Source organism: Clytia hemisphaerica, unplaced genomic scaffold (genome assembly GCF_902728285.1).
Source record: "Clytia hemisphaerica strain Z4C2 unplaced genomic scaffold, Clytia hemisphaerica genome assembly, whole genome shotgun sequence".
Taxonomy (NCBI): Eukaryota; Metazoa; Cnidaria; class Hydrozoa; order Leptothecata; family Clytiidae; genus Clytia; species Clytia hemisphaerica.
The window spans coordinates 809,465-822,900 of record NW_027103905.1 but is presented as its reverse complement, the minus strand read 5'-3'; the positions used below and the strand labels follow the sequence as shown (position 1 = coordinate 822,900).

The 13,436-nt window shown below is 33.6% G+C and overlaps 1 protein-coding gene across 1 annotated transcript in view; it reads left to right on the top strand.

Moving 5' to 3' along the window:
• The window catches only part of LOC136809007 (DNA polymerase alpha subunit B-like), a gene marked incomplete at its 3' end in the record, with an annotated part of 33,563 nt that extends 20,127 nt beyond the window's left edge, over positions 1-13,436 (top strand). Inside the window, 12 exon segments of the mRNA XM_067065585.1 lie at positions 78-166; positions 873-1,028; positions 1,639-1,701; positions 2,017-2,071; positions 2,573-2,694; positions 3,124-3,162; positions 3,770-3,843; positions 4,896-5,007; positions 7,203-7,309; positions 10,892-10,948; positions 12,160-12,286; positions 13,390-13,436. Coding sequence (XP_066921686.1) covers positions 78-166; positions 873-1,028; positions 1,639-1,701; positions 2,017-2,071; positions 2,573-2,694; positions 3,124-3,162; positions 3,770-3,843; positions 4,896-5,007; positions 7,203-7,309; positions 10,892-10,948; positions 12,160-12,286; positions 13,390-13,436 — 1,048 coding nt within the window.

Here is a 13,436-nt window from a genome sequence, read left to right as displayed (position 1 = left end):
GAAACTATGTATAAATTTAACTTTAGAAAAGAGTTGGCTCATTAGAGGTCATTTTTCCTTTTCACTGTATTTATTAGTATTGAACGAGATTATAAACAATTTGGCAGAAGATATGAAAAGCTCTTTGATGCTGGACGAAAGTGAAAGTGTTGCTCAAACCACTGAGGTAAGTCATTATAATATTCACATTGCTCAATCTCAAGACAAAGCCTGATACATGTTTTTTATAAGCATTGCGCTTAAACGCATATCTAGGCTCAGATAGGGCGAAAAATTTGAAGATTTCCTTTACATGAGCCTATGAATAATTTATTTTCCAGATTTTTCCTGTTTTCAGCTGGGATTTTACGAATTTCTTGAATTTCCCTAAAACTTTGCTTGAGATATAAGCATCCTTATAAGCATTTTTCAGTCTTGTCAAGCTCTCGACCTAAGCATCTCCAAGCCTGTTTTCAAATTTTTGTATGCTTTATAAAAAACAAGATATATAACATCCAAACTCCTGAGTGAATATTTTTTATAGAGCAATTTTATAAAAACTTGATACGGAAATTTGGTATAATGCCTGAAAAAAAAGAACATATTAAGAACATGATTATAAAAAGGAGGTATAAGTTGCATTCAGTCCACGGCTTGGTCATACCAAAGACATTGTTCTTAGTACAAAAATGGTACTTGATGCCTTTCTGCTTGATACTAAGAAATAAAGAGAATGATCAAGAGTAAGTGGAGCAATTCAGGGAGAAAGAGTGGCACTTACCCCTACCTTTGGGTAGATAGCTATCAAAAGAGGAGCCCTTGGGTCGCCTACGACTGTGGTTGCAGATTTACTTTTAACCATTAAAACCATTCCCTTCTTTTTTCTTTTTAAGGAGAAAGCAATATTCTCTGGAAGAGTTTGTTGTGACTCTGTTGGAAGATTGAATGCCAAATCAGTTGTTCTCGAAGGATCAAGAGAGACATCTGCAGGTCAAAGAATCCCTTTGGATTTATCTGAAGTCAAAAATTACTCACTCTTTCCGGGTCAGGTAAAACCTTTTTTTTTCAATTTTATTCGAGTTATGGAATTTTGAGTTATGGTTGCTAGTTTTTAAGGTATTGCAAACTAAAGGGACCAGCAAACTTTTTCGACTTGAAGAAATATTTCAGTGATAGAGGTTCGACTTGTTTCACTATACCCTTCAAAAACTTTCTGCTTATAATCTTTGGATATTAAAAGATCCTTATCGATCTAGGCTGCGTGCTTCCCCAGAATTTATTTTGATATAGCAGGGGATGCGTATCGTGTATGAAATTTCCGACCGAGAGTTACCCCAAACTTTGGGGTAACTAAAAGTTGCATGGATTTAAATAATTTCGTTACATCCAATCAAAGAAAGCAATCTTAAAAATTTGGTATAAATAACAAGCAATATGTTCTCTTTAAAAATAAATATAGCCTGATATAGCGTTAAAAATATATATTACTTTTCGATTTGAGAGATAGACACCTATATTAAATTGTGTTGTTGCTTTCATAATTATAAATTTCCATTCATTGCGACAATCTGCGAAAATCTGCTTTAACAAATGGTCACTGAATAAGGGGTTTCCATTTCTAAAAATAATTTTGTGATTATGATTTTCTTTTCCTTTCAGATCATATCAGTACAAGGGACGAATAAAACTGGTGCCACGATAAATGCATCTGGTATTTATAAGGTAACTATTGATGCTAATATTCACATTATAATACAGTAATGATACCCAGATAAATTTTTGTGATATCAATTTACCAGTTTCACGACTTTGCTCCTTTTTTAAACGAAAACAAATCGCTTCGAAGACTCTGTTACTCAAGATAAATCCAAAAATTTGGCGAATATTAAAAAAAAAAAGTGATTAAAACCGAAAAGTTAGAGCAATTAAGGAACTCCGAATTTATCCGGAATCCCAAAACACCAGAGAGTACTCGCAAAAGATAAATAAAAAGGTTATATGTTATCTTTATCCATGACATTTTTCCTTCTGTTTTAGGGGATTCGCTTGCCCTTCTTTTCAGCCAAAAGAAAGAATCAAACTGTCAACGAAGGTACAATCTCTCAATTGTTTTTTTCATTGAGAAAAATATTAGAGGGATACACCCATGCGTCACAGACCCGATGAAGTCATGGTAAATTTTTCCCCGATGGGAAAACACTCAATTTAAAAAACAAAACAATTCAAAAAGAACAAAAACATTTTCTCAAAATTATACAAAATACAAGATTGACTTTGTTTTCATCTCCATTTGAAATTCAATAGAAAAAAGTGCACTCCAAAACCATCCCTTTTTTTGACCTGGGAACAATATAATCTCCCCATTCACCATTAGGATTTCGTTAGAATTTTTATCCCCATTGTGGGAAAAGGTTCCACCGGGGCTGTGAAACAGGGGTGTAGTGATATAGTCAATTTGTCATTTCATAGTCATTGTTCCTTTGGCTAAACGAAAACTCTCAAAAAAACATTTCAAGAAAACTACAAGGCGTGTGATCATCAAAGTTTTCTAAAACTTTTCTTCAATTCTTCAATTTTCCATTTTTCGTTTTAGATCCATTCACAGTTCAAATAGCATGTGGGCCTTTTTCAACATGTGACGAAACGCTATCATACAAACCGTTGGATGATTTGTTGTCGACTGTGACTAAAGCTGTACCAGATGTCCTCATCTTGGTAAACCAAATTATGATACATTATCATACATTATTGTATTTGCTAACCGTTTCCTTTTTTAGCTCATTCGAGTTTTAGTGTAAAAGCCATCGTCAAGCGAGGCTCTTCAATTGACCATTCAAATCACCAGCAATTAAAGAAAAAATACTGAAGTTTAATTAAAAGGGGATTAATATGTGTGATTTCAATTAAACTTTTGATACACGATTCCAAAAGGAAGAGGTGTTTACTATTTCAATACCGAATGATAGGCGAAAATATTATATTTCTATTGAAGTGTTAAGATAATCCTCAAAGTGGTCCAATAGATTTTCTTGATATGGTATGATTTCATATGTAAATCTTATCTTTCAATATGCGCATTTCTCGGGATTTACTTCAAACTTTCTTCGTTTTTTTTAAACTAACTCATCTTATTGTTCTCTATAGCTTGGTCCATTCGTTGATAGCAAACAACCTTTGATTGAGGTAAGTATCACTTTTGCTATAAAGTCATGCAAAGTTGAATATGTTGAAACTTTAAATTTAATAAAAAAATTAAAGGAGTGTATCTACCTTAAAAAACGGGAAGAAATTTTTGCGAAATTGAATACACCTTCTTACGGTTAGCTGCTTCGTATAAAAAGTCACCAAAATTTCGAGTAAACAAACCATCTCATTGGCTAAAAGCAAAAAGATAAACAAAAAAATGTCTAGAGTAAGAGCAAAGAAAGCACATTTTTCTCATACTCTGCACATTTTTTTGCTTATGGTTTTGCTTTTAGCCAATGGGATGTTTTGTTTACTCGAAAGGTGACTTTTTATACGAAACGGCTAACCGGAAAAAGGTGTTTTCCGCGAAACACGAATAATCTCAAAATTGAAAAAAAAGTCCCCAAATTTAGTCATTTTAGGGCAAAAAAGGCCATATTGTAAAACAAAAAAGTTCCCTTCAAACGGGAAATTAAATTCCGCGAAAATTTCTTCCCTTAATGTTATTGGTCATAGAAATCTTTACGAGGCCTAATTCATGAACGCTTTTGGCTCTGAACAGTGTACGATTTAATCTCTTAAATTTCTCCATTCAATTTATTAGAAAGGCGAAGTAGACGATCTATTCGAAGACATCTTTGCTGGATGCATGGAGAAAATTCAAAGAGCTGTTCACAAGTAAGAAACGAACGAAATCGAATTTGATTCAGAATGATAGACCCATCACGAGTTCGGGAGAAGTGAGTGCAAAAAGGGCAAATAGAAAAAGAGAGTTTTGACATACACGTTTTTTTTTATAAGAACGTCAAAAATTTTCGAAGCCTTCGGGTGTTCTCACACGAATAAAAAAAAAAAGAATTATGATAATTTGCTGAAATTAATTATAGATATATTCTTGAATCGTGTCAAATCAAATTACACCGAATTTTGAGAATTGGTTTATTCGTCAAAATTTCTTATTTACTCCGTTTATTCGTAGCCTAGTTTTCTACGCAGTAACATCTATTCCACTTTGTGACTTTTTCGAATGTTTGGAGCCCAGGTTTTCGGGCTCTCAACATTCGATCTTTTGACGTCACTTTTAGCTTTCGAAGCTCCTGCATTAGCGTAAAAAATAGAATTTGCGTCAAAGCACTTGAAAGGGTTCTTTTTATCAATAATCGTCAAACTGGAACTCATCAAGAAACGCGGAATGATAAATACCTGTTTTTGGTGAGGAACTCGCTAGGGTTTCTTCTTCGAACATTCAGTTTGTTGACGTTACTCTAAACTTTTGAAGTTCTTGCCAGTAGTGAAAAGATCAAATTTGCATCAGAATGCTTGAAAAGCTCCTTTTCCCAAAAAATCATCAAAGTGGAACTTTTCCACTGACCTTTATATATACCGGGGTATATATACAAGCAAAATCTTTGATTGCAGTTTTTTTTTATTGGTACCCACAAAGAAGCCATTGCAGTGCTAAAAATTAACGTCTAATGGTGCTACATCATCTAACGCTCTCGATATATTTACTCCGCTACTGAGTAGGGTTAACATTAGGGTACTTAAAAAAAACTCCGATAAAAAACTTTGCTTGGCCTGGATTAAAAAATCTCCAGTGTGTATAAAGGTCAGTGAACTCGCCAAGAATTTTCGGAATGAGTTTATTTGTAACTTTGACCGAATTTTTATATCTAATACGATATCACTGTTAATTTTTTTTCACAATTTACAACATATCCTTATTTTAGTTTATCGACTCAGGTGGTGTTGGTGCCATCTCAACGTGATGTTTTCCATGAATATGTTTATCCACAACCACCTTTGATCGATCCCCTTGGTGGCTCCACAGATCCTAAAAAGGTATCCTTTCTTTACATCCTTCCTTAACATCAGTGATCAGAGATTGAGACTCGGCATTTATAGGCCATTTTACAGTCGCAAAGCGTAATGAGTAATCAGGACCATTGCGCGCTAATAACGACTTGCTACTGGTCCAATATTTTGAAAAATTTTAAAGATCTTTGCGTCTAATCAACGGGAAACCGTTATGGAGGCAATCAGTCCTGATTTCCAATGCTCCATTTCGACTGTGAAATGGAGGGAGAGCTTGTTTATCTGTTTGCATTATTATAGCTAAATAAAACCACAATTCTCATTTTTAGCTGTAAAATATTTGAATTTTTTAACAAATTTTAGATTAATCATTTTAAACCCCTTTTAAACCAATGTTTCAATTAGTATATGTAATCACATGAGTACAATAATTACACGAGTGAATTTTTTTTTTAATTTTCCGAGTTCGAAAGGACGAGGAAAATTCAAAACAAGAAAATCACGAATGTAAAGTCTATTCACGATAAGTGTGCACTCTTTTTTCTTTTACCTATAACTTTTGAAGGAATTCTTCAATCTTTATAAATTTGGTATCGTTGGAGAGATATTTGTGAGTGGAACAATTTGAAATAAAAAAATCTTCAAAAAAATTCTAAAAATGAAGATGAAAATTAAAAAGAAAAAAATGAAGATCTTGTAGAAAAGTGCTATAACTTTCATTTTCACTGGAGAGATTCTTTGATCTTTGGAGGTCATCACTGTGAAGAAATTTCACTAAAATATTTATTCAATATAAAGTTATGATACCAAGTTAATAAGTGATTGACCCCAAAAAACAGCAGAAAACAGCCGAAAACAGCGTTTTTAGACGTCAATTAGCTTATAACTTTGTTTGATATCTTTTGACTGAATGATTATTTTTGAGAATTTTTTTCACAGTGATGACGTTCGATAATCAAGGTTTAACTTCAGTGAAAATGATAGTTATAGCACTTTTCTACAAGATCTTCATTTTTTTCTTCTTCATTTTCATCTTCATTTTTAGAATTATTTTAAAGATTTTTTTATTTCAAATTGTTCCACTAACTAATATCTTTCCAATGATACCAAATTTATAAAGATTGAAGAATTCCTTCAAAAGTTATAAGTAAATGAAAAAAGAGTGCACACTTATCGTGAATAGACTTTAATTACACTAAAAGCTTTATTTTTCTCTTCTCTCTATGTTTTTCTTTTTGTTCTTTTTTTTTTTCACACAAAGTAACATTCAAATGAAATGAACACGTTCGATGAAAGGACGATGTGAAAAATATTAAAAACTCAACTCAACTTTGAAGAAATTGGCGCCTCTTCGAAAGTGTGATTACCGATTAATTACTCTCTACCGGATGCAATTAACGATTAATTGCTCTCTTTGAAGGAGCGCCAAATAAGAAAAAATCACCGTTCGTGCGATTATAAATGATATACCGTTGAAAAAATTAAAAAACTATAATATTATTTTTGAGAAAAATATTTTTTTAAATGAAGGTGAAAACTAAAGAAAAACTTTTGTATCCTTTAGTTCTAGAAACTTTATTTTTGGTATAGCTATAGAGGTACTTTGAAGCCTTCTGATTTCAGCTATAGAATAAGCTATGTAATTATTCACATAAAGTTATTATATCGAAAGTTACAGCCTCGAGAAGGTGGCCCGTTTAAGTAACAAAAAGCAACAAACAGGTTTTTTTAGATCGAATTTCTTTAAGCAAATATTCACCCCACTCCTTGGCAAGACCAATTTAATTTGTTGTTTTACGGGCATAGCTACCAAAAATAGAGGGTCGGTCGGTGAAAAAATAAAATTAAAAGTAGAATTTCACCTATAAAATCACCTAAAAAGGCAGCAAAATCTACTACATCTTGACAAAAATGCGAGAAAGAAGAAAGAAAATAAAAGAAAGTAAAAAGGGCCAAAAGGTCGAATTCATGGATAAAATGAAAAATCGAACATAAAATTCTCAAAATCTCGGAAAAACCAAATCCTATTTCGAAAATTTAAAGCAATTGCAAAGCAATGAAAATAAAAATGGGGTACCAAAATGAATTTTATTTTTATTTGGATTTTTGAAATTTCAGGGTCGGTCGGGCCCATAAAACAACTAATCAAATTGGTCTCGCCTGAAAAAAAACAAGATAAGTAAAAGTTCTCGTAAAAAACAGTGTTTACTTTTATCACATAGATTCACATGATGTCTGATCCATGCACTTTAATGATCAATGATGTTTGTTTTGGATTGACTTCCACTGATATTTTGTTTCACCTTGGTGCTGAAGAAGCGGCAGCACAGTATGTCATGTTTATAGTTTTTTTTCACCCCCTATCTGGATATCTATAATATTTTATGCGACTGTAGTGCAGTGGCAGAGCATCCGGCTACGGTGCGCAAGGTTTAAACCGACGAAGGGCTAGAATCGAATCTTTAACTTTTCTCAAGCAAGAAAAAGTGAATCCTTAAAATAAACGCTGTATTTTTGACGACGGATTAAATCTAGCGATTCCTTTGTTTTCGAGTGATATCTTTTTCGAAATTTAGGTGTAAATTTTAGTTTCAATCTGTCATTTTTGTAAAAACCAGGCGGACCGCGCTAGAGCGCGCAACTTTGGTAGGATTTGGTAGGCTTCAAATCCTACCAAGGAGATTTGATTCTAGCCCTCCGGGCTTATATTTCATTGGTTTAAACCAATGGGTCATACCAAAGATTTCCAAAATGGTACTTGATGTCTCTCTGCTTGATGCTCAGCAATTAAGAGTGTTTATATTTGAAAACAATTTGCAGTTTTTTGTCATCCTCTAACTGCTACATGGTTTTTTTTATAAGAACATCCAAAATTTTGAAGCCTTCGGGTGTTCTTAACTTTTTGAGTTTTCAGCCTAAAAATGTTCACGAAGGTGCTTTCACAAATTGCGGGAGGAAAAGAAAGTTGTTCCCTTTTTTGTTTGAAACAAGAAGCCCGTTGGGCGTGAAGGCCCAGCGAAAAGTAACGTGTTGAAAACAAGTGTGCAAAACAGCAAATGTATGACCCCGTTGACATGGATCAAAGTGAAGACAGGAAAAAAATTTTCAAAATCACCGCGGTACTTCTCATTGGTTAGACGCTTGAAATTTTATTGAATGGTCTCCTACCAACCGGGCCTACACAGGCGCAGGTTCAAATTTCCAATAAAATTCTAGCCTGTGTATCCAGACTCAAAATTTCAGAAAAAAAAATCTTACCTGGTGTAACTAAAAATGTCGGATACAGTTTGTTTGATACTGCCTGTGAGTGAACCTTGTTGACAGACTATCAAAACCCAGGCAGACACACATAAATTAACTTACCTATAACCCTTTTACAAACTCAAAAACTTTCAACACTACTCTAACTACATCAAAACATCAGCCACATTTAAAAAGGCTCCTTTCCAGCGGCCATTTTGTTTAGAAATGAGCCTGGTTTTCATTTTCATTTGTTCATCTTTTTCACAAGGTCGCTTTCCCATAAATTATGCGCGCCCATAGAAAAACATAAAAATTCCCCGAATATTTGCTTAGTGAGTGGGCACTTTTTAACGAATTAGGTTCACCACATATGCAGGGAGAAATATCCTGCAGGCATAAGTTAGTTGGACCAGACGTAGACAGAAAAATGATCTTTAAAGAACTAGACGGTGAATAGTTTTTATGGTCTGCATATCCAAGCTAATAAAATTCATGTGGTTAATGTGAGTTAACAGTTAATGCGAAAATCCAGAAATGACCATTTTCACTGTTCATGCCTTACAAACCATGAGAAAGTTCATCTCGTTTGAATTTACCCATGAGCTGCCATTTTAGTGTCCATTACAGATTCCAGAATCAGTTATATACTTTAAATAATTACTATCAACTGCTTCAACTTGGACTATCTGAAAAAACATGGGACCGGCAATTCGGCCACCATTTCACCGAACTTTCAAGTCATTTGATTTGAGTAGGAAGGCGTATTTAAAATACACGATTTCTTTCGATTTACAGTAAGTGAAAATACAGCCCAGATATGCAACAGTCCAATGTTTCGACAAATCGTCCCAGTTAGAGCCGGTTTGACGGTATGTGAGTCGGTTTTGAAAAATCAAGCCACCGTCCGTTTAATGCGACAGATCCAGAATTGATCATTTTTTTTAATGTGTAGAATCATGAAAAAAGTCTCAATCTTGTTCAAATTACACTGAATGCATTTTAGTCCCGCTAACAATTCCTAATCAGCTTGAAATAATTCTGTGTTCGAATTTGAAAAATCAAGCCACTGCACCAATCGTCAAACGAGACCGATCCAGAAATAACATTTTCACGCGTAGCCTCGTGGAAAAAGTACCAATCTTGTTCCAATTTACACATGAGGTCCATTTTAGTGTCCATTACCAAATTCCAGAATCAGTTTACTTTTAATAATCATGTGTTGAGTTTGAAATCATACCACGTCCCCCCACTGACCGCTGTAGCGACAGATCCAGAAGTGACTGTTTGCTTGTGTAGCATCAAGGAAAAGTTCCAATCATTTATAAATGAGCTGCATTTCGTTTATTTATTTCTATATCGAAGCATTATTTCCTAAAATAAAGTCTTTTCGAAAATAATAAACTAAAAATAAAAGTGATTTAAGGTAGATTTTCACTCATAAAACGTTATGAAAACTGAGCAAAGACTATAAGATATGGCAGAATGTTGAAAAGGTTATAAAGAAAACATTTCAAATATCTTTGGTTGAAAGTTCTGCCAAAGCAAAGAAAATGTCAAGAAAGTATGAATCAACCTCCCGCTTCGACCGCCATCTGTTTTGTTTGAAAATTGTTTTTTGAAGAGCGCGGAATCAGAAAAATATTTTGTACCAGTATCCGACTTTAGCAACCTTTTCCCTCTCCAAACGGCAAAATTAAAAAGTGCGGTACTGGTTTTAAGCGCCGTTTCTACCAAAACGGACGGACAGACAGCGGAAGGACGGACGGAAAGTTGCAAATGAAAGGCCCTATCGCTAGCGCTGGGTCAAAAATGGTAGGAGATATGTTGTCACAAAATTTGAGAAAATTTTCTATTGTTTATTCTGCTTAGTTAGCATAGAGGCGCCTCCTTTCTAAATCATAAAAAAGTATGTTTATGTGTGGAATTTCGCGAACTGTCTTTTTCAAATCAGAGAGCATTGTTAAAGAAAGCAAATTAATAAAATAATTTTGGCCATTTTCTTGAAAATTAGTCCTCGCAAAAAAATGAATTTGCTTAGGCCTTTTCTTATCCTCGAAATGTTAATGAAATCAGCCTTATTATTGTGTTTAGTCCAAAAAAAAATTTACCCTTTAAAAGGTTTTATTTTGCATAAGTGTTTCCGTTTCAAATCAGACACATTTCATATCAGGACAGGGTCTATCTTTTGTTATATTATGCTGATTTAAACAAAAAGATGTTTTTCATTTCCTCTTTCTGACCAATCATCCACATCCCTGTCAATCCAATGTGAAAAAGCTTGTGAATTAAAAGTGATGAGTAAGCAAACGATATCACTCTAATTTAAAAACAAAACTTTAATCTTTACTAATGAGTTATTGGTTGTACCCCGGTAAAAAAACAAAAAATAGACACCAGATTGTTTTACATGTATTTTCATAAGAACAAACTTTATAAGAACGTAAGGCTTCGATGGCGAAAATATTAAGAACAAGCTAAGAACATTTTAATGCTTTGTGGACTCTAAAACACCTGATTTCTTAGAAAAATGGACGAAAATACCGCAAAAATATTGAAAATAAGAACATGTTAAGAACACTTTTAAGGCTTAAAACTCAAAAGGTTAAAAGAAAATCCGAAGACTAAATTTTGGATGTTCTTATTAAAAAAACGTTTATTTTATTTTTAGTGCAACACGCTCTGATCGTTTGGGACGACTGGCCGATCACCTTTTGCTTCAACAAAGGTATGAATGATTATTGGATCATTTTATATTTTTGATGATTCATCAAAAAAGTTAACGTCATTTTCTCAGCATTTTGTGAATGACCACATGACATCAATTTTCGTTTCGATTTTTGACAAAACTTCTTGATTTTATGCCTTTTTCAGTTTTATTCTGTTCTGTAGATAAGATTCAATTTAAATCTACAATTTTGAGGATGAAGGTATATTTGAAACGATAGGGGATAACCTACAGTTTTATCCGCAAAATTGGGGACGTTATGCAGTATAACGTAGACAAGAGGGCATAAAATGCGTGTAGGAGAGCAGATTTTTATCACAGAGTAATTATCTTTTTAAGATATAAATACAAAATATAAAATAGTGATATAAATATAATGGATGATTACAACGTCATAAATATCTGCTTTTCTACACAAATTCAGGGGGATCCCCGAATTCCCCTCTCTTGTCTATGCTACCGTGGAAAAGCACTTATTCACTATCCTTACCGGCAAAAAAAGCAGGATATATAAACCCGATAAGTTATGTGGAAGTTGTGACATGACATAAAAACGTATAATGCTCGTTTCAGAGTAGGGTTTAAAATTACGGATCAATTTAGCCTGAATAGACTAAAATTAATAATGCCTTATACATTACGTAAAGTTAGATCTCTCAAAATTCTCTTAAGTAATGATTAACTTAATTTAAACGCGCTAGCGATATGTTTATTATGTGAAATTCTTCTTTGAAATTACTATAGAAACATCTATAAATGTAAAAATAACTAAAGCGCATTTTTTATTTTTGGACTTTATCAAAATAAACAACATTTGTATTTCTAGCGACTACTCAAAAGTTTTAAAAAGTGGATTAAAACAAACAAATTTCGCATTGTGCTTTAAGAACAAAACGTGTCCATTGTGAAATCCATATCTGCCAACAGCCGTAACAGGTTGCCTGTAAAGTTCTTTAGAATAATTCCATCAGAAAAAAATCTCGTATTAAAACTGTATGATAGGCATTTCATTTTACGTAATACGAAATTTCATTTTAAGTGAAAACTCAGCGAAAAAATATCGCAATGAAGTTTTTTAGGGTCTGAACATACATCTATCCGCAAACACGTATTTCGTCCTTCCCAGGACTCGTTAGTGCTGCTCGGGTAAGCGAGCATAAACTGGGTCTGAACTTAGAAATATGCAAATGTGTATTTTACATTATTTTTAGCTATTACCCGTTACACCCAACACACGAAGATGTCAATTTAGATTATGAAGCTTTCGAAAGACATGCGTATATGCCCATCACTCCAGATGTACTCGTTGTCCCCTCTGATCTTCGATATTTTGTCAAGGTAAATGATTTCCTCATTAGAGCAGCCAGTTTGCCAACCTCCTTCACTATGTATTATCAGCTGTTTGATGCTTACTGATAGCGCTAGATTCTCTGGCGTCAATCATTAGTAAATAAAGCCTGGGATACACGGAGAAGAGGTTGCCAGTTTGCAAATTGTTGCTTTTTTGCAGGAGATTTAAAGCAATTTTGTCTGTTTTCAACCAAAATTATTCAGAATTTAAAATTTCCGTATTACTTCGAATAAACGCCCCCTTCTTTTAAACGCCCCCTCGAATAAACGCCCCTCCTAAAAGGAAAATTATTTAATAAACGCCCCCTTCGAATGAATAGGGGAGGGGCGTTTATTAGAAACTTGTGACTTTAATACTTCAATACTAGTGTTGATTGGGTTTGAAAAGGAAGACTTTAGTCATTTCTTGTAACCAGAGCAGTTTTCGATGCAATTTTAATCGTTGAACCAACGAAATTTTGCACTAAAATCCTGATAAAGAACTAAACAAAGGGTATATTTGCTCTAAATATTCGACTTTAGACTAAAATAATTCAATAAACGCCTCCTTCTTTTAAACGCCCCTCTCGTATAAATTCCCCTAAAATCGAAAGAATTAAATAAACGCCCCGGGCGTTTATTCGAAGTAATACGGTACTCTGAAAACTAGAGAGCAGAGTTTCTGTCTGGCAACCTTAATTCCCTGCTAGTTTCAACTCCTTTAAGCCTTCAGTCCAAATTGGATTGTGGCACCTTTTGCTTTTCTTGAAATTGTGCCAATACCTGCAAAACGAAAACTAAATTTAGTTTGAATAATTCTTTCGCTTTAGTTTTCAGTTAATATCACATATTTTAATTACCCTTAAAATTTTTCTGGCTTCGCTAGAAATCATCTTTATTTTTCAATGAAATCACAAATGAACTCAATTTAAAATATCTTGTTTAAAATTTAAAAAAAAACATCTGAAAATATGAGATGAATGTATTTTGGGCCAAATTGAAATTTTCTCTGCTTTTTGTTTGTATTGAGCACTTTATTGACAAGTTGCGTTCAAATTCTTCATTACTGAAAATCACAAATTAAAATCGTGAAATATTTCTTATTTCTACAGGATGTTGAAGGCTGTTTGTGTATGAACCCTGGACGATTAGTGAAAGG